The following is an 18,267-nucleotide window of genomic DNA, read 5'->3' on the forward strand; positions in this document are numbered from 1 at the left end:
GGCCATGTCCATAACAAGCAAAGCGCCCTGGAAACAAATCCCCAAACATATTTCTTTTCAGCACGCAATAATGCAATGGCATTAGGCGAGTACACACTGCACACCAGTCTCATCAGCAATTTACCTACCAAGATGTAAGATTCCTCTTTTAATACAGAAAGCCAACAAGATATATCTATCATACAGCCCTAGGTTTTGTTTTTGTTGTTGTTTTTCTTAAACAATTTGGTCACGATGCACCTTTGATATAAAAGCATTTTTAAACTTTATTATTAATACTCAGGACATTAGGAATTTCCAGCTTTTTTTTTCAGTAGCATTTGTAGAACCACTTTTGGTAACAAATACAGTAGTTAGGAATATGCATCCAATTCAGAATGCATAATGTTTATCCTGAATCCTTTCTGGCTAAAAACAGGGCTGGCGCTGTGATGAGATATAGAACGAGAATCTACAAAAAACACTGTAACATGTTTGTTTTTTCCAGAGGCTACATCCTCTTTTGCTGGAATACTTTATAAATACATATTAAAAAGTAAGGCAACAACTCCAAACAGTCCAAGCTGTTTGCTCAACTCTTTTCCCAATTAGATTCGCAATCCTGGCGATCAATTTCATGGTTGTATTGTTTAATGTTTGTCTTTCTTATTTCATACGGTCCAAAAGGATATTTTTCTGACATTTCTAAAACATCTCTGGTATGTACGTTCAATGATGTATACAACTAATACTGGTCAGGTACTGAAGCCTGTGATGTCCCAGTGCCTGTTTTCAAAGGATTCAAGACAGTGATTTGGATTCACCATATACTGATGCATGAATCCAAAATTCCCTTCCCTACTATGTTTATCACCTCTTCTCTTTTCACTCCTAATTTTAAAACTGAAGGAGTACCAGGACTACCTGGTTACTGGAAAGATGCTCCGCCCAGTAGATAAAACTTTCACCAGGGACCTTTATAATTCAGGGCCCCATTTCACATGGACATTCATCTCATGAAGATGTGCAAAAGGAAAAGATGTCAAATTACAGTCAAGTTATCCAGAGGAGGATGTTATACAAACTTATAAGGAAATGACAGTCTTTTTTCTTCCTTTACTATAAATACATTTAACAGCTTAGCAGAAAGACAAGCTAAATTTAAGATTGTTCACATTTGAAAATTGTATCATACTCTCTGCTAGTGATAAATAAGGAACTCCTGATAATGGGATTTTAACATAGCAACTTCATCAACAGATCTTTGAAGATTGCTTTTTTTTTTTTTAAAAGAGGGTTAGAACAATGATTATGTTTGCAAAGTTCTGAGAAGTCCATCTACACTGTCCAAACTTTGGATTGAAGTCCTTATTTTTTTTTCCTTTACTTAGAGACAGGTATATACAGTGCTGTTGTAATAATGAAACAAATGTGAAATCTACTGTAAAGTTGCACAATACAGAAAACTGTTGCTCCATCTTCTACTACATAAATGTGTGACTCCACAGGTTAGTAATGTTGCTGTCATGTTTTTGTTAAGTTGGAATTATCCCATCGCGTCTAAGACCTCTCTTCAACTCCAGATCCTCCAATTTTTTCCACAATTCTTCACGCTCTTTTTCTTTCTTTTTCTCACTGTGGAAGAAACACAACATAATTGTAAGCAACTGAGAAGTTTAAAGAGATTTCCAACAATAACTGCCCCTTCACATATTCTCCCCCTACCCTGTGTCTGTTGTAAAGGCTTTTAGAGAGCTTAGTATTGAGCTCAAGGGTTTTCCTTTTTAGTTTTTCTACCCCATGGGTTTTCCTTTCTGACACTTTTAAAAATATAGACACAAAAGCAATACTAATGAAAAGAGTAGAAAATATTATTTTATGATTTCAAATTAACTTCCCTTTGTACTTAGCTTAGTACTGATATGCTACTTCGAAATTACTAAGAAACAAAAACAGGGATGATTTATATGTATCAGTTATCCTCAAGCCAAGGGCACTGAATGATTTTTACTTGGGGCCTACTTACAATATAATTTTCTCTTTGTCTCCAAATAGATTCTCAAAATGGATGCTAGAAATGGCATTGACAGAGAATGTAGAAGGCCCAAGAAACTATATCCTCTCCATTATTCACATCTATTTTTCCCACAACATTTATACCGAAATTCTTTGGTGGTTTCTGAAAACTTGTGATTTCAATTTTAATTAATAATCTTGAATGGCATTGTTGATATTATCAGTTATATATTAATTTTTTAAATTATCAAGCCTTAAAATTTAGTTCAATATCAATTTTACAGTGACTTATAGGCTTTCAGATGCATTGTTTGGTAAAATTTACCAAAAATTGAATGACCCAAAGTAAGGACAAAAAGTTTTATTTTTCCAAAATCTTTTTGAACATATTTTTTTAAAAAGGAAGATGTTTTGATATTAACCAAGTGGGAAGAACACATTCAAGGAAAATATAACTGTATTATAAATTAAATTCACATTTATTAAAAATAATCCACTGTATTATCCCTAGTTTTTTCATATCGCAGTGAATCAATTAAAAGTGGGCTTTAGATAACACTTGTGAATTCATAAATTTGAGTTATTCCTGAAAACAGAAGCTCTACCATCTCTGCTACAGGGGAACTGGTCCTTGTATCATACCATCTCACTAAAAATTTAACTCCAGCCACAGTACAATTTTACTGAGAGAAATTCACATGCATTAAGTAAAATTTGTAATTCTAATATCTCCTACCTTTTATGAAAATATCACTGGTATTTTTAAAAAGTTAACATCTACAGCAATTGGTATTAATCTTTATCCCCCTCCCCAAAGAAAAATCTGCAGAAACCTAAGTACTTGTGTGTGTTGGGGCGGGGGTTGGAGGGTGGGAGGTGTTACTGGGAAATGGGCTGGAGGCAGGGGGTTCTATCTCTAAGCTATACCCTGAGCCTTATTAAAATTTTTATTTTAAAACATGGTCTTGGTAAGTTGGCACAAACTGGCCTCAAACCTGAGATATTCCTGTCTTAGCCTCCCAATTATTGGGATTATAGGCATGTACCACCAAACCTGGCTAAAACCTAAAAATTTTATATTTATATTGTACTTGAATCTTGCAGGAATATTGAATTATATGATGATTACTGTCTATGCTCCATAATTAATATTTTGATACTTTAAAAGACGTGCTTACAGTTAGTTTCAGATATCTCAAATGGAATCTGCACAATATGAATTTCAGCAGACAAAATCATTGTCAAACAATTACCTACTCAATAATTTTGACCCTAAAAAGCTGTACTTATAGGTAATAAAGGGTTAGATTAAATGATCTTCCACTCATTCTGTATTCCAAATTCTTAATTGTAAGCAAGCTGTTTGGCAACTTATCACTTTTAGTTTCTCCTGGAGATAATACTAGTCTGAGTAAATGTTTTGAAGAGAACAATGATCTGAGTACATGTAAATCAACCCTATAGATCCTCCTGAATTTTAATGCATCTGACATTATGTAGAGGGAAAGTCATTCAAATGAAACAGCTCAACATACATCAGGCTTACATCACTCACAAGCTAAGTGCTGAAGTCACTCCAACACGCATCATCTTAATGCTCAAGTAATTCATTCATGTTTATGACAATGAATGCAATTTATATTGTGGGGCTTTTCTTCCAGATGAAATATATGCTGAGTTATCACAGAACTTTCATACTGATAGCTTTATCCTCAAAAATACTAAATATTTCTAACTTATTACTGTAATTCTTACTCTTTTCCACTTTCTCCCTACAGGTGGGAATTTGAAAACTTAACCATTGCTGGGCATGGTGGTGCATGCTTGAAATCCCAGCATTTGGGAGGCTGTGACTGGAGGATCATGGTTCACGGACAGCCTCAGCTGCTTAGTGAGGCTTTTCTTCAAAATAAAGAATAAAAAATAGGGTAGAGGGTGTAGCTCAGAGGTCGAATGCCCCTGGATTTCATCCCCAGACCCGCAAAAAAAAAAAAAAAAAAAAAAAAGGAAAATTTAACCATACTGTCAGGCTGGGGATAGTATCAGACTCTCTTCCTGTTGGCACATGTATTTAACAGTGCTAAAAAACTTACTCCATCCACTACTTTCAGATCTGTAATACTTAAAAGTTTGCTCTGAAATGAAGCCATTAACTTCTTGACATCCAGAAGGGAAATCTTCCATTCAGTTCTTCTCTGACAGTACCAAATAAATCCCTTTATACTCTTTTCCTACTCCCACAACTATGGAAAGACCAATGCTTCCATCTGCTCAGTATAACCATCTACTGCTCATTTAACCCTTGCTTTGAAAAAAAAAAAAAAAAAAAAAACTTCCTTAAGAAAGTCCACTCATTTTAAATCACTGTAATATATTAAAATAACAGAGTTGACCTCAGTTTTGTTTATGCCTGGTTTCCTTGGTTCTTTTCTTTTTCAAGGAATTGGTCTATTTAGTTTAGATGACAAGTGATCACAAATCCTTATTTACTAACTGTCACGCTGGGACTTGAACACATGGCCTTGAACATACTGGGTTCTATCACTGACCTATGCCTTCAACCTTTTCAAGATTCTTAACAGGATTCTTTAGCTTTAATCCTTGTTCAACTAGGATTGCTCTAAAAGATAAAACGTCACGTGTAATGCACTCTTTAATGGTGTGTCATGGTATTCAAATGTGTCCTTTAGTCTTTTTTGTGTGTGGTGCTAGGAAACCTTCAAGTTACCTCCCCTGGCCTTTTTTTTTTTTTTTTTTAATTGATTGTGAAACAGGGTCTCACTAGGTTGCTAAGAGTCTTGCTGTTGCTAAGGCTGTTAGAACCTGTGATCCTCCTGTCTCAGTCTCCTGGGTACTGGGATTACAGGAATGGGCCACCATACCTGGCCCTGTAGTCTCTGTTTGAAGTAACATTTTTTGTGTGTGTGTGTGGTACTGGGGTTCCTGGAAGCCCTTCTACCTCTGGGCTACACTCCCAGACCTATTTTTATATTTTTATTTGGAAACAGGGTCTCTTATGCCAGCGCGGCTGGCTTCGAACCTGAGCGATCCTCCTGTCTCTGCCTCCCAAGCGCGGGGATTACAAGCGTGCGCCACCACACCCGGCTAAGATTTAAATTTAATTTGAGGTATGAGTGGTTATTAAAATTGTAATGATTTCTAACAATCACTAATATAGTGAATTAAAGTTATTTAGGTTTCAAGTGTGGCAATGATATATCTCACAGTTAATATTTATCCCAATATTGTGGTATTAAAAAAAACTCAACCTCTCTGTCTACAGTTAAATATTTGGTCATATTTCATAATCAAGCTGTTTTTCATAAACCACATCTCTGATAACTTAAAATAAATGCATTCCTGTAATGGTCCTTTGTCCTCTAACACAAACCTTTGCCTCACTGCTTTTTTTTTTTTTCTCCAATAATACACAACTAACACATTCAAAATCAGTAAAACAAGCTGGACATGGTGGTGCACACTTGTAATCCCAGCATTCGGGAGGCTGAGTCGGGAAGATCAGAGTTTGTGGACAACCTCAGCTAATAAATTAGGCCCTTTGCAACTCAGTGAGACCTTGTTTCAAAATAAAAAATAGGGCTGCAGGTGTAGCTTGGAAGTAGAATACTCCTGGGTTCTGTCCCCAGTACAGAAAAGGGAAAAAAAAAAAAAATCAGGCAAAACAAAGAAGCAAGAAAATTATAGAGAATTTTGTCCAGGCAATTTAGCAAGGTCCTGGGTAGGAACATGCATTATCTAAGGTTTATGGCTTTACTATCTACAAAGCTGGGATTTGCTTCTAGATGGTCAGAGCCACACCTGAGGCCCAATTACTAAGAGCTTGCCAGACTTTCTTAAATCTCTCCTTATACATCTTTTGGAAAAGTAGACATATTGGACACAGAAATAACATATTTAGAAGATTAGACAAATGAAACCAGGACAGGCTTTACTAAGCCATAAGCATTTACTGCAGCATCCCACTGGTGTCTGCTCACTGATGGTCTTAAACAGTTTAGATTTATCTAATGCCAGACTATAGACCTCCATACACTTTTCATCACCATTTAGTGTAATGAATTTCCTGGGTTTTAGAATAGAAAGTAAGTTCTATGCCAAGGAGCTGGATGATGGTGTCTCATCCCTCAGCCCAATTCTAGTTCCCAACTTAGGAAAGGAAGTGAATCTGAATGGTGTCCTTAAGTGTACATGAAATAAGAGGTATGTGCTTGGCTCTTACCCCTAAGGCAGGACTGAAATAAAGGAAGGGAAGAAAGCCGACTTTATCAAAACAACAGTCATGATGCCTTGTTACTAATAAAGACACAGCTAACGAGCATGCAAAAACCAGTATGTAAATAAACAAACTGTGCTATTGTGATCTGGAATGCAAGTAGAAAACTTCAGAAAAGAACAAAGAAAGAACTCCATAGTTTCATGCACTGCAGACAAAAAAGCTTTAAAAAGTTACCGCTGACGATCTGACTTGTATGTAGCTGTCAGCTCATCAAACATGGTGCTGTTCATTTCCATAAAGGCCTTCAGCACGTTGTATACTAATGCCACAATAGCCCTGGGAAGCAGAGGAAAGGGAATGCATTTGTTAGATTCACATGATGGATGCTGAATGAGGAAAACAAAGGTACAAGGTCTGTCTGAATGAGCTCTTCTCTTATATACTGTTTCCATCCCTTCTTAGTTAAACCAACTGGACATCACCTAGAGTTCACTTCCATATCAAAAGATTTAAATGCTTTGCCGTTCAAAGTAAGATCTTTGTGAGGGGTGGCAGAATTAGAAAGAAAACAAAAGTCCAATTTTGCTTTTCTAAATATTGGTATCCAGAGTAGACCTGCCTATGGCCACCTGATAAACTTCAATTAACAAAAAGGCACATACAAAAATAAAACAACTTTGCCTTAAAAATAAGCAGCTGTGGTAGGCTTAACCTTAGAGACCTGAAGTTGCATATAAATTTTACATTTGAAACAATATACACAACTCATAAAAGTCAGAAGCTGTTACCATGGAAACAAATTTTATACATGCACACACATGATACCAAGCTCTTGTAAATTAGGCGGCTTAATGTGAACTATTTTTCTAACTGTGATTGGCATTAGTTCATCCACTCCTATTTAATCCCTCTGCTGACCCACACTGATGCTTATAAGGCAACTGCCAGGCTGCTGACAGTTGTTACAAGACATGGAACATGCCATGCAGCTAAACAGCCAAATTGGTGGCCCATTCATAAGTGGAAGAATAAGCGCTTGGATAACATGAAGGCTGTGTTATGATGGGGTTGATGGCTTCATACTACAATCTAAATAGCTTTGCCCTTTGTAGAAAACATACAACATTGTTTCTGTTTTTTAACAACTGTGCCTCCAAATATTACTATGGTGGTACTGGCAAAAATTAACCTATATATTAAACAAGCCATGGATTTTTCCCAAACATCTACAAGAAAGCATACTTGCTGAGTAGTTTCTTCCCTGTATCCATGAAAAGGAAAACATCACTTCTGTTAAGGTTTCAGATTGCCCTTCCTCACAAGCACAGTGGAGAGGCATCAAATACAGGATACTCAGTGTTCCAGACATTTCCTAGAATCACTCTCAAGGTCCTCAAGACACTATGTATATAATAGAAATTAACTGTTTATCATTATTTTTGTAAGTTTTTTTAATTTGGCAAATTTGAAAAATGAGAAATATAGTATTTTACAAATACATACAAAATTTTAAAAATAAACATATTATGATGTACTGAATTATATCTATCTATTCATTAGTACCACACTAAATTTTCCTTCTATTCCACAGAAAAATATGTAAAGCCACTCAAATATAGAAAACTTTAATTTTCATATAACTAGATTAAATTTCTTGCAGATTTTAAATATTTTTTTCCTCTATAAAATATGTCTTACAGCTGTGTTAATGGTTAAAAAATGGGTCTGGCTATAAAATGCAAGTCTACTCACACCACTTCCCTTCTTATAATCCTTCAGTATCTGATCATTTACTTGGTGAGGACTCGTGTGGGCTTTGTTCCCCTTTCTAATTATATCTTCCTGCACCCCAGCCCAAAGACCCTGCACTTTAGCCCACCAACCTCACAGGTCAGACCTTGACAGATGCTTTTGTAACTTTGTGCCTTTTTATGTGATGGATGCATTCCTGTCCAAAAGAGTTTTCCCCATCTCAAACACCTGCCAAATTCCTTTAAGATTCAATTTAATCACTGCAATCCCATCAATATCTTCTTGGCTCCAGAACATCCTCAAAATTAGCTCTTACCTTCATAGATAGCTCAAGAAGTCTCACAATAAGTGGGTATTTTAACAAAATAGCACTAAGTTGTTAGGATACCTATTTACTTGCGATGCTCCCAACCAACCAGCAAATTCCTAAAAGGCAGGAGTTTTATCTTTTCTTCTATCTCTTTAAGAACAAGGATAGTATCCGATACATAGCATTTAAGACATTTTATTAAACAAAAGAGGAAGGAAGAAGGGAGAGAAGAGCAGAGAGAGAGGAGATGAGAGGAAAGAGAGAGGAAAGGAAGGAAACTGAAGACCTACGGATTCCAATGCTCTTTTGAAATCCTATAAAGACTGGAAAACATGATGGGGAGGATGACATTAGAGTTTTCTTCTATCAAACTCATGATGTATTCATTATTCCAATAATAAAGCGCTCTTTCCGCCACCTTTTGGAAAAGAAAAAGACAAAATAAATTATAATCTTTCTAAATATAAGTATTTCAAAAGACTATTTGTAAATTATCCACTCAAAAGTAAAATTTATTATTATTATTATTATTATTATTATTATTATTATTATTATTATTATTATTATTTGCGGGTCTGGGGATGGAACCCAGGGGCATTTGACCTCCAAGCTACACCCCTGCCCTAATTTTTATTCTTTACTTTGAAACCAGGTCTCACTGAGTTGCAGAGAGCCTCACTAAGTAGCTGAGGCTGTCCGCGAACCGTGATCCTCCAGTCTCAGCCTCCCGAATGCTGGGATTACAAGCATGCGCCACCACGCCCGACGTAAAATTAATTATTAATCACACCTTACATTTTTGTGGATTTAAAATATCCTTAGAAAGTTCCAAAGTAGTTCATCAATGAAGACAAAAGTTTAATTTATACTCTCCTGTAAGTCTGCCTGTCTCAACTGATTCTACACTTTTCCTGCATAGCTCCCAAGCTCCAAGCAGCTTCTCCCACTTTCACATAAAGTACTGTCTCCCCATCACTTCAGTCCATCTGACAGCTCCCTTCCTGGCTCACCTCTCCATCCCACACACTTCAGATCACCCACAGGGCTCAGCATATGGTTTACATTCAGCAACAGATGCTCAGGAAGACCCACAGGTCCCCATCCCTGTAGAGCAGTCACATTTACTAGGCACTTCCTATGGCTAGACACTGAGCCTGTACCTGCAGGTGGGATGTATCATGATTCCCCAAAAGTAGGTACCACTGTTCTCAACTTACCAATGAGGATACAGAGATTCAGAAACATCAGGTAACTTATCCAAAATTACACTGCTAGTAAATGTTGTAAGCTGGGGACTCAACCCTAGGACTCAAGCTCTTTCCAGAGTTTGTTTCTTCCTTTGAACAAGACAAGCCAGAAAATGGCTCTGAGTTTCAGAACTCGGAGACACTGCTCCCTATTCTATGCTCAAGTAATGATTCTAATTTGATCTGCTAGGCCTGAGTTGTTCAACTTGTATCTTATGAATTCAAAGGAATTCATCTCAAAAACAAAACCTAAAATCTCTTAAGAGTATTTACATAGGGAAAGGAAAAAAGAGAGTGGCTTCCTTCATTCATACAGATTAAGAAATTATGTTTTAGGAGGAAATTGGCACAAGATGAACCTACCAACACTCTAATAAATTACAGCCTTTCTGTTTACGTTATTCAACTTGGTTAAAAAAAAAAAAAATCCTGAGATTCATTAGGGGCTAGCTAGTCCCTGGAAGTACAAAGAAAACAAGCCGTGCTGCTTGTTTACTATGTGTTCAACACTGTGCTCTATTTTTTACACATATATTATTCCCTTTAAACATCACAAATAACAAAGTCAGTACCATTATTTCTACTTTGCAGATAAGAAAACTGAAGCTTAGAAAAGAAATGCTACTGGCTCAAGTTTCATTGCCAGCAACCAACAGACTCCAAATCCTCTGCTCTTAAGCTCTTTACTCTGTTATCCTTAAGAGGCTCATCACCTGATGGGGAAAAGGAATCTATGGTCCCATCCAATGTAAACCACACCAGAAGCTATGGCAGATGTAGGAATAAAGTACACAGAAAAAGAGCAGAATGAACATTGTAGAGTAAATGAAAAGTCTGTATGTCGACACCATGGAAAGACCATGTGAGGGCACAGTGAGGAGGCAGTGTGCATGCCGAGAAGCAGGGCCTTGCCAAAAACCAACCGTGCTGGCACCTGTTCTCAGACTTCCAGCCTCTAGAACTGTGAGAAAACGACTGTTGTTTAAGTCACTCTGTCTACAGTATTTTGTTACGTAGCCTGAGCTGACCAAGGCATTCTCTCTCCTTTCTAAGCTTCTGAGCATCGCTTAAGTCTCCCTAGTGATGCTCATTTTAAAAGATGTCCTGACCCCTTGGCCTCTCTTACACCAAACATCCTGATGAAAATGAAAAGGGTAAGCCAAATGCAATGGTACACATCTGTAATCCTAGTACCTGGGAGGCTGAGACAGGGGGATAATAGGTTCGAGACTAGCCTGACCAAGTTAGGGAGGTCACTCAACAACTTAAGTGAGAACTGTGTTTCAAAATAAAAAAATAAATAGGACTGAGCGTGAAGCTTAGAAGTATAATGTCCTAGGTTCAACTTCTAGTACCAAAGAGAAAAAAAGAAAAAGATAGGCGAACAACCTAGACATTTGAGTACCACAGGCCTTGTGTGTAATATTGCAAAGTATTTACATACTGTTTTAAATGTTTCTATTCTTATCCAGGCACCTATAATATCATCTGAACACTTTCACTCACTCCCCCCCTTTTTCTCTTTGTGGTACCATTTTTGTAGTGTCATGAGGTCACTACTTTGACATACCAACATGTCATTAGACAAATGAAAACAGGAGCAATAGCTGGTGTTTCTACCGCTGCAAGATAATGAGAACTTAAGAGAAGAGTCCACAATCAAATGACCCCATCAGAGGTGTGCTTTTATGCTACAAACTACAATGTGAAAATTCTTCTCAAAATGACAGGCAGTAAGTAGAATCAATCCTCTAGGTTTGTGAGAGTGGCCTTCAGCCTGAGGGTGAAATGGAAGCTGTCATCAACCCTGACACTCTTCTCTCCTGTGGGCTCCACAGCACCACAGCAAGGGCCCCAGTAGAGACATCAGAAGCCAGGTTTGCCTTCCCTGTGTTCTACCAGCAGCCACGAGGAGGCAGTGCAGGCCGCAGGAAGGTCAAGGCTTCAGCAAGTTCTGAACTTAACCCTCTCCCTAAGAACCTGGGAATGCAAAGCATTCTCTGAGCCTCCCATCTAAAAAATGAAAAAGAGCTTTATAGGATAATGTGAAGTTCAGAAATAATATAGGTAAAGCATCTAGCACAGATAGAATACTAGGGTTGTCTTTTCCCTCTTCAGTATTACTTAGTATTCTTTCTTATACACTAAAGCAGTGGTTCCCAAACGTATTTGGTTTACTGCTCCCTTTTCAGGAAAAAAAGTTACTTGGTGCATCCCTAAAAAATCTACCTCTTTTAAAAAAATAAACAAAAAGATGTAGTGACAATTTTGCATTGTTTTGTGTATCTAAATTTTGTTCCAGCACCTTCTAAGGTGATGGTATCATTAATTTGGGGGAAGCTATGCACTAAAGGAACCCATCCAGCAATTTCCTTGAGAGAACTTATCTCATTAGAGTTTCAGTGTTCACATCTGTAAAACACAGAATGCTTCCTTGCAGATATTATGAGTAACTCAACTATAGGACAAGGCTGCTATCCTTGAAGCAAACTCCTTTTTTTTTCTTGCAGTACTGGGGATGGAACCCAGGGGCATTCTACCTTCAAGCTACACCCCCAGCTGTATTTTTTGGGGGGGGTGGTACTGGGGTTCCTGGAAACCCTTCTACCTCCAGGCTACACTCCCAGACCTTTTTTTTTATATATATATACTTTATTTGGAAACAGTGTCTCTTAAGCCAGCACAGTTAGCTTCAAACCTGCGAGATCCTCCTGTCTCTGCCTCCCAAGTGCCCGGCCCAGCCCTATTTTTTATTCTTTATTTTGAAACAGGGTCTCACTGAGTTGCAAAGGGTCTCACTAAGTAGTAGCTGAGTCTGTCTTTGAATTGTGATCCTCCAGTCTCAGCCTCCAAATGCTGGGATTAAAAGTGTGCACAACTGGGGTTAATGCTACCACACCTGGCTCAAAGCAAACTCCTTTTGAAATACATACCTGTACCTTGCTCATATATATATTTTTAATACTAGGGTTTGAAGCCAAGAGCAGCCTATCTCCAAGCTAAACTGCCAGCCCCCCTTTCCCCCCCACGTTTAAAAAATTGGTGCATTGTGGTCATACATCTTAATGTAGTACAAGATGTTAGAGGCATATATGCACACATCACTTTAGCCCTTACCCAATCCCCACTCCATCAGCCTTTTATTTTTGAAACACAGTTTTACTAAGTTGCTGAGATGCCCTTTAATCTGAACTCCTCATGTCTCAGCTAGGTGAAACAGGGTCTTGCTACATTGATGACTGTCTCGCTACTTGCTGAGGCTGTCCTCGAACCTGAGATCCTTCTGTCTCAGCCTTCCAAGTACTGGGATTACAAGTGTGTGCCACTTTAAAAAAATTTCAAAGTTGATATTCTAGCTAACTATCTAAAAAACAAATCAGTCTGATGCATTACACTGTGAACACACTGTCATGCTTCTCAACAAGAATTACTGACTATTGAGTGTTGGGAATTCAATGTTACATTTCAGTGGGCTCTGAGATTGTGCCAGTTATGTACCAGCAAAAGAGAAGAAAGATGTGGTGGTACACACTTGTAATCCCAGCATTCGGGAGGCTGAGACCAGAGGATTGCGGTTCACGGAGAGCTTCAACTACTTAGTGAGGCCCTTATCAATTCAGTGAGACTGTTTCAAAATAAAGATTAAAAAGTAGGGCTGCGGGTGTAGCTCAGAGATAGAATGTCCCTGTGTTCCATCCTCAGTACTGCAATTAAAAAAAAAGGATGTAAATTAATTTTAATACATTGTAGGATGGACCCTGATTTCTGAAATGTGAAAGTGGGCCAGGTTTGGTGGCACACAATTGTAATCCCAGTGCTTGGGAGGCTGAGATAGGAGGATCTGGGTTCATGGTTAGCCTCAGCTACTTAGTGAGACCCTGTTTCAAAAATAAAGAATAATAAATCGGGCTGGGAGTATAGCTCAGAAGTAGAATGACTCTGAGTTCAATCCCCAGCAACACCAAAAAAAAAAAGTGAAAGTGAGAAAAAATTACATTTAGCATTAAAGAGTAGCAACACTACTCGAAGTATCCAAACATACTCAGAAGGCAACTGTACACTGAAATATATAAAGTGGTGATCAACTTCATTTAGACAAAATTTTAATTAATATATGTTTAGATTTGGTTCTAAAAATGATATGGTTGCTATAGTTGATTATATGAGAAAAGAGCATATAAAAGCCAAAACAGCAAAAAGTAATAGAAATTAAAAATAGCAAATAAAAAAAGATACAGCAGCTGGGCTTGGTGGCACATGCCTATAATCCTAGTACTTCAGAGGCTGAGACAGGAGGATCATAAAATCCAGGGCAGCCCCTGCAACCTGGCAAGGCCATCAGCAATTTAGAGAAACCTGTCTCAAAATAAGAAATTAGCTTGGAGGTAGAATGCCTCCAGGTTCAATCCCCAGTATCAAAAAAAAAAACAAAAAAAGAAAAGAAACAAAGAAATGAAAAACTCCAAGCAGCTTTCAATATAAATAAAACTTAAGCAAAACAATTCATGTTGCACAGGGTACTCTGGCTTCTGTCCTCTTTATTACTAACCTGAAAATGGGGGCTAGATACACACTTGGCAATTTGTTTAAACAAAGGTTCTTGAATTTTAACAAATTGTGAAGGTTCAATCACATCCAAAATTTCTTCCAGCTCCCCAAGGAACATGACCTGTAAGTTGAAGCAAAACAAAAAATCTAAGATATTTAATTTAAAAATCCACACCATTAATGACTGAAAAATGACTGAAAGTTTATAACCTTTGAAGAAAAATGTATACACAGAATGAAACAAGTAAACCAGGCATTATCCTTTTTCAGAGATGTTCATTTCACAAAGAATTCACCACAGGATACTTGTTAAAAATAAGTTCTCTATCTACATCATTGAAAATATAATTCTACTTAACTTTGAAAAATTATTCTTCTACCTGATATATATGTATATTACATACAACAAAGGGCACTAACGTATTGCACCAAGGCCCCTGGGAAATGACTTCCCTGCGGTGCTCGCCTCCCTGTTGCTAGCAACCCAGCTGCCTGCCCCCTCCTACCCCACCTTTTGATTTTCTTAAACAATGGGAGTGTGTCCTTCTCGCATGGATGTACAAGAGCCCACAGTGGCAAATGCAGTCACTTGCCACGCAGGTGCTTTCTCTGCTATGTGCCGACCAACAGACCAGAAGATGTCCAATCAGCAGCACAGATGAACAAACTCACCCACACCAAGGAACCACGTTAAACCTGTCAACACACCGACCACTGGCCCATTCTCTACACACACTGAATCTCATGACCTTAATGCCTCCAAAGAGAGCTTTCAGGTCACGAAATGGAGTCAGATCCAGGTCAGTTGTGTTAAATTAAATAGAAAAATGAAAGAAGTGAAAACCAGCTACTCATTTAGCCATGGAAAAATAACAATTAATTCAAACATGAAAAAAATACAATTAATTCAAACATGAAAACTGGCACCTCTAATGTATCTTGAAATTCTTTGGGTGCAATGTATGGTTTAATTTAACTTAATGGGTATTAGGAAGTAAGATGATTTTGAAATTGAGTAAATCAGCTTTTAGCAAATTAAAGCTGATTTGAGAAGGAGGTTGTGTCTGTAGACCTTTGCTACTTAAGAAACATTCAGAAGTTTTCCCCAAATAAAACCCTAAGAGCGAGCCTGATTTGTGGGCCATGGTCCATGCAATTCTGACCTTTTAGCAGATTGGCTGCAGGTCTGGGCAATAAATTAGGCTCACCTCCAAGCTTCTGCTTGGGGACTCACTCCCCACAACCTCACACCGTGGTACCTGCCTACCATGGTCTCGGCAAGGTGCAAATGACTGTAGGTCACAACCTGTGAGGGTCACTTGTGGACTGAAACTTAAAGCCTCTTGTGTATTTTAAGATTATATATTCTAGCCAGGTATGGTGGCACACACCTGCAATCCCAGTATTTGGGAGGCTGAGACAGGAGAATCACCCTCAGCTGATCGAAGATAGCCTCAGCAAGTAATGACACTCTTAGCAACCTAGCAAGACCCTATTTCCATAATAAATAAAATAAAGGGGGAGAGGATTAGGTATAGCTTGGAGGCAGAATGCTCCTGGATCCAATCTCCAGGTGCGCGCGCACGCGCGCGCGCACACACACACACACACACACACACGTTACATATTCCAAGATCCCATCTATGGTATGCTTTAAATTGAGGGCTGGAACAAGTTGCTCTAATATCTATCTATAGTAACAGAAAACCTCCATAATATGAACAAGGTCAGGAGGAAGGAGATATCAACAGAGGCAGACAACTGGATACATGGGGGGAACTCGAGCCATCCTGCAGTCACCTGGGACTGAGCAACATAGGAGACAAACAAGCACCCCAGGTCAGGAAGGCAAGCTCTGACCTAACCCACCATTCTTGCTTGGTGTGCTTGGGTTGGCTACTCCCCCTCTCTGGGGCTCGATTTCCTCCCTAGTAAAGTGAGAATGTTGACAGCCCGACTCACAGGGCTTCAAATGAGGTTTAGATGAGATGATATATATGTATGCATGCTTAGCTCATTGCCTGGCACTCAGCAAAGCACTTAGTAAGCTAGTGATACTCTGACAGTAAGCACTTACCTCTTTTTGACTGCATGTTTTAGGCCAAAATTTCATTAACCCCCTAATAACCTGAAATGAAAGAAAAAAGTTACACTTTTCACATGTACTTTCAGGAAAAGTGGTTCTTCTGAAGTTTTTTTAAATTAAAAAAAAAAATACTTACTGGTTCTGTGAGTGAAGGATCTTTTTCCAAAAATTGTACTATACAATATGCCAACTGAAGAAACAAAAAAGCAAAAGATAAAATTTTGAATTCTATATATTAAAAGATCAAAAGGGTATTAAAACGTCCTTAAAAATTTCCAAACTCTGATTTTAACTTCACAATCAACTTATTTTAAGTATCATAAAAATTATATATATATATATATATATATATATATATATATATATATATAATCAAAGTAAAAGGCTACTTTAAGAAGAAAAAAAACTTTGGAGATAGCATTTTCTATGCTGCCCTTGGACTTCTGAGCTCAAATAATCCTCCTGCCTGAGCCTTCCAAATAGCTGGGATGGTGGGCATGTACCATGACACCCAGCTAAAAGTGACTTTAATCAAGGAAAAGACTGGCACTTACAAGGTTCCAGATTTTTTTTTTTTAAGAGTATTGAGATGTGAGCCTCCAGGTAATGGAAAGCAGAAGTGAAACGCCACATTCTGTATATTCCAAAAGTCTCTCTGAATACAGTCTGGGCTCTGTCCATCTCATAGGCTTGTTTTCCCACTTCACTGAAATCAACAGTACTGTGCTTTGAGTACTACGCTTATCGAGGAGGTGGGCACTTTCTAAAAACCCAGCTTGTTACCTGCAATGGCAGGCACATTTACTAATGGTTTTATGAAGAAATAAAACGTTGTACCAGCCATAGTTAGAACCTAAAGAAATGCAAGAGAGTCCTACATTTGACTCTAACGCATCTAAGAATCCTTTTAAATGATCCTGAATGTGACATCACATTGCAAAAACAAAAGGCAAGATGTGTAAAGGGCTTGTAAAGATTCTTGGACAAGAAATCCACCCACACAAACACCAACATTTGATGGTGTCCAAAATTAGAAACATAAAGGACTAATTTTTCTTCAAAACATAGAATTTCACATTTAAAGAGCAACACTGCTTAGAAAAAATGTGCTACATTTTTATACAAACTCAAAACATTTCCATTGGAGGAAGGAGGAAGTTGGAGGTTTGAAATACTGAAACTAAAAGTACCACTAGATCATTTATCTGCCCTCTAGTGACATGCTTACCATGCAAGGCAGTGTTAGCACAGAAATTAGAGTGGGGACAAGACAGGATACAGTTTTTAAAGTAATAAAGGCTTAAAAAAGTGATCTTGAAAGACTTGTTTCCTTGTGAGAGTGTTCATTTGTGTGTATAAAGAAGGAAATGGTGAATGAAGTGGAAGGGAGCTTAAGGGCAGCTGATGGAGCGATGCAAATGAGGATGAAACAAAATACTCAGGAATGTTAAAAACCTTACACAACGTCCAAAGATCTAAATCTGGACAGCCCACCACACTCTAATGTAGACAATATGTTTAATATCCAACTGGGTGGACTTGGGCAAACATCAAAGTTTTCTGTAAAGTAAGACTGCGTAACGGAGGCTCCCACCTCAAAAATATTCCCATAATTTTACTATGTAAAGAAAAATATCTATACACTATATGTTCTAATTGTCCTCAGGAAGTATTTTAGACTTTATCAAGCCCTTTAAAAAAAAATAAGGCACTATCAATATCAAAAGGAATACTGAGTTTTGCAAACTTTTCATTTGTTTTCAAAGTAGTTGTACTTTAAAATTCTACCTGGGCGTGGAAGAGTGATAAGCTCCTGACAGTGTGTAAAGGGATCAACACTTTCACCAGAAACTGTTTGTGTTCTGCCTTAAGAGGTAAAGCAAAGCCATTGATAATACTAGGAAAAAGAAAAGAGACATGAATTAGCAATGTTACCACAACACACGAAACCAAGACAAACTATTCTTGTGAGATTGGTTAAGTCTCAATCAGTTCATGTTTGTCCAAAAACATAACCAACACATAAACCCAAACCCACCCCAGGGGCATTCAAGACTTCTTAGTTATCGCAGAGAGGACATTTAAGTAGGAA

The 18,267-nt window shown here is 37.9% G+C and overlaps 1 protein-coding gene across 2 annotated transcripts in view; it reads right to left on the bottom strand.

The window, feature by feature from the left end:
* Nucleotides 1–1,514: 1,514 nt before the first annotated feature.
* The window catches only part of PPP2R5E (protein phosphatase 2 regulatory subunit B'epsilon), a gene marked incomplete at both ends in the record, with an annotated part of 153,562 nt that continues 136,809 nt past the window's right edge, over nucleotides 1,515–18,267 (bottom strand). Inside the window, 7 exons of one of the 2 annotated variants that reach the window (XM_080707795.1) lie at nucleotides 1,515–1,614; nucleotides 6,482–6,568; nucleotides 8,585–8,712; nucleotides 14,091–14,210; nucleotides 16,167–16,217; nucleotides 16,312–16,365; nucleotides 17,964–18,072. In XM_080707795.1, the coding sequence (XP_080563921.1) occupies nucleotides 1,515–1,614; nucleotides 6,482–6,568; nucleotides 8,585–8,712; nucleotides 14,091–14,210; nucleotides 16,167–16,217; nucleotides 16,312–16,365; nucleotides 17,964–18,072 (649 nt within the window). Of the gene's footprint in view, nucleotides 1,615–6,466; nucleotides 6,569–8,584; nucleotides 8,713–14,090; nucleotides 14,211–16,166; nucleotides 16,218–16,311; nucleotides 16,366–17,963; nucleotides 18,073–18,267 lie in introns of both variants that reach the window. The other variant, XM_080707794.1, reaches the window with a different exon arrangement.

The sequence above is a fragment of the Muscardinus avellanarius genome (genome assembly GCF_963383645.1).
Source record: "Muscardinus avellanarius genome assembly, chromosome: 12".
NCBI classification, from domain to species: Eukaryota; Metazoa; Chordata; class Mammalia; order Rodentia; family Gliridae; genus Muscardinus; species Muscardinus avellanarius.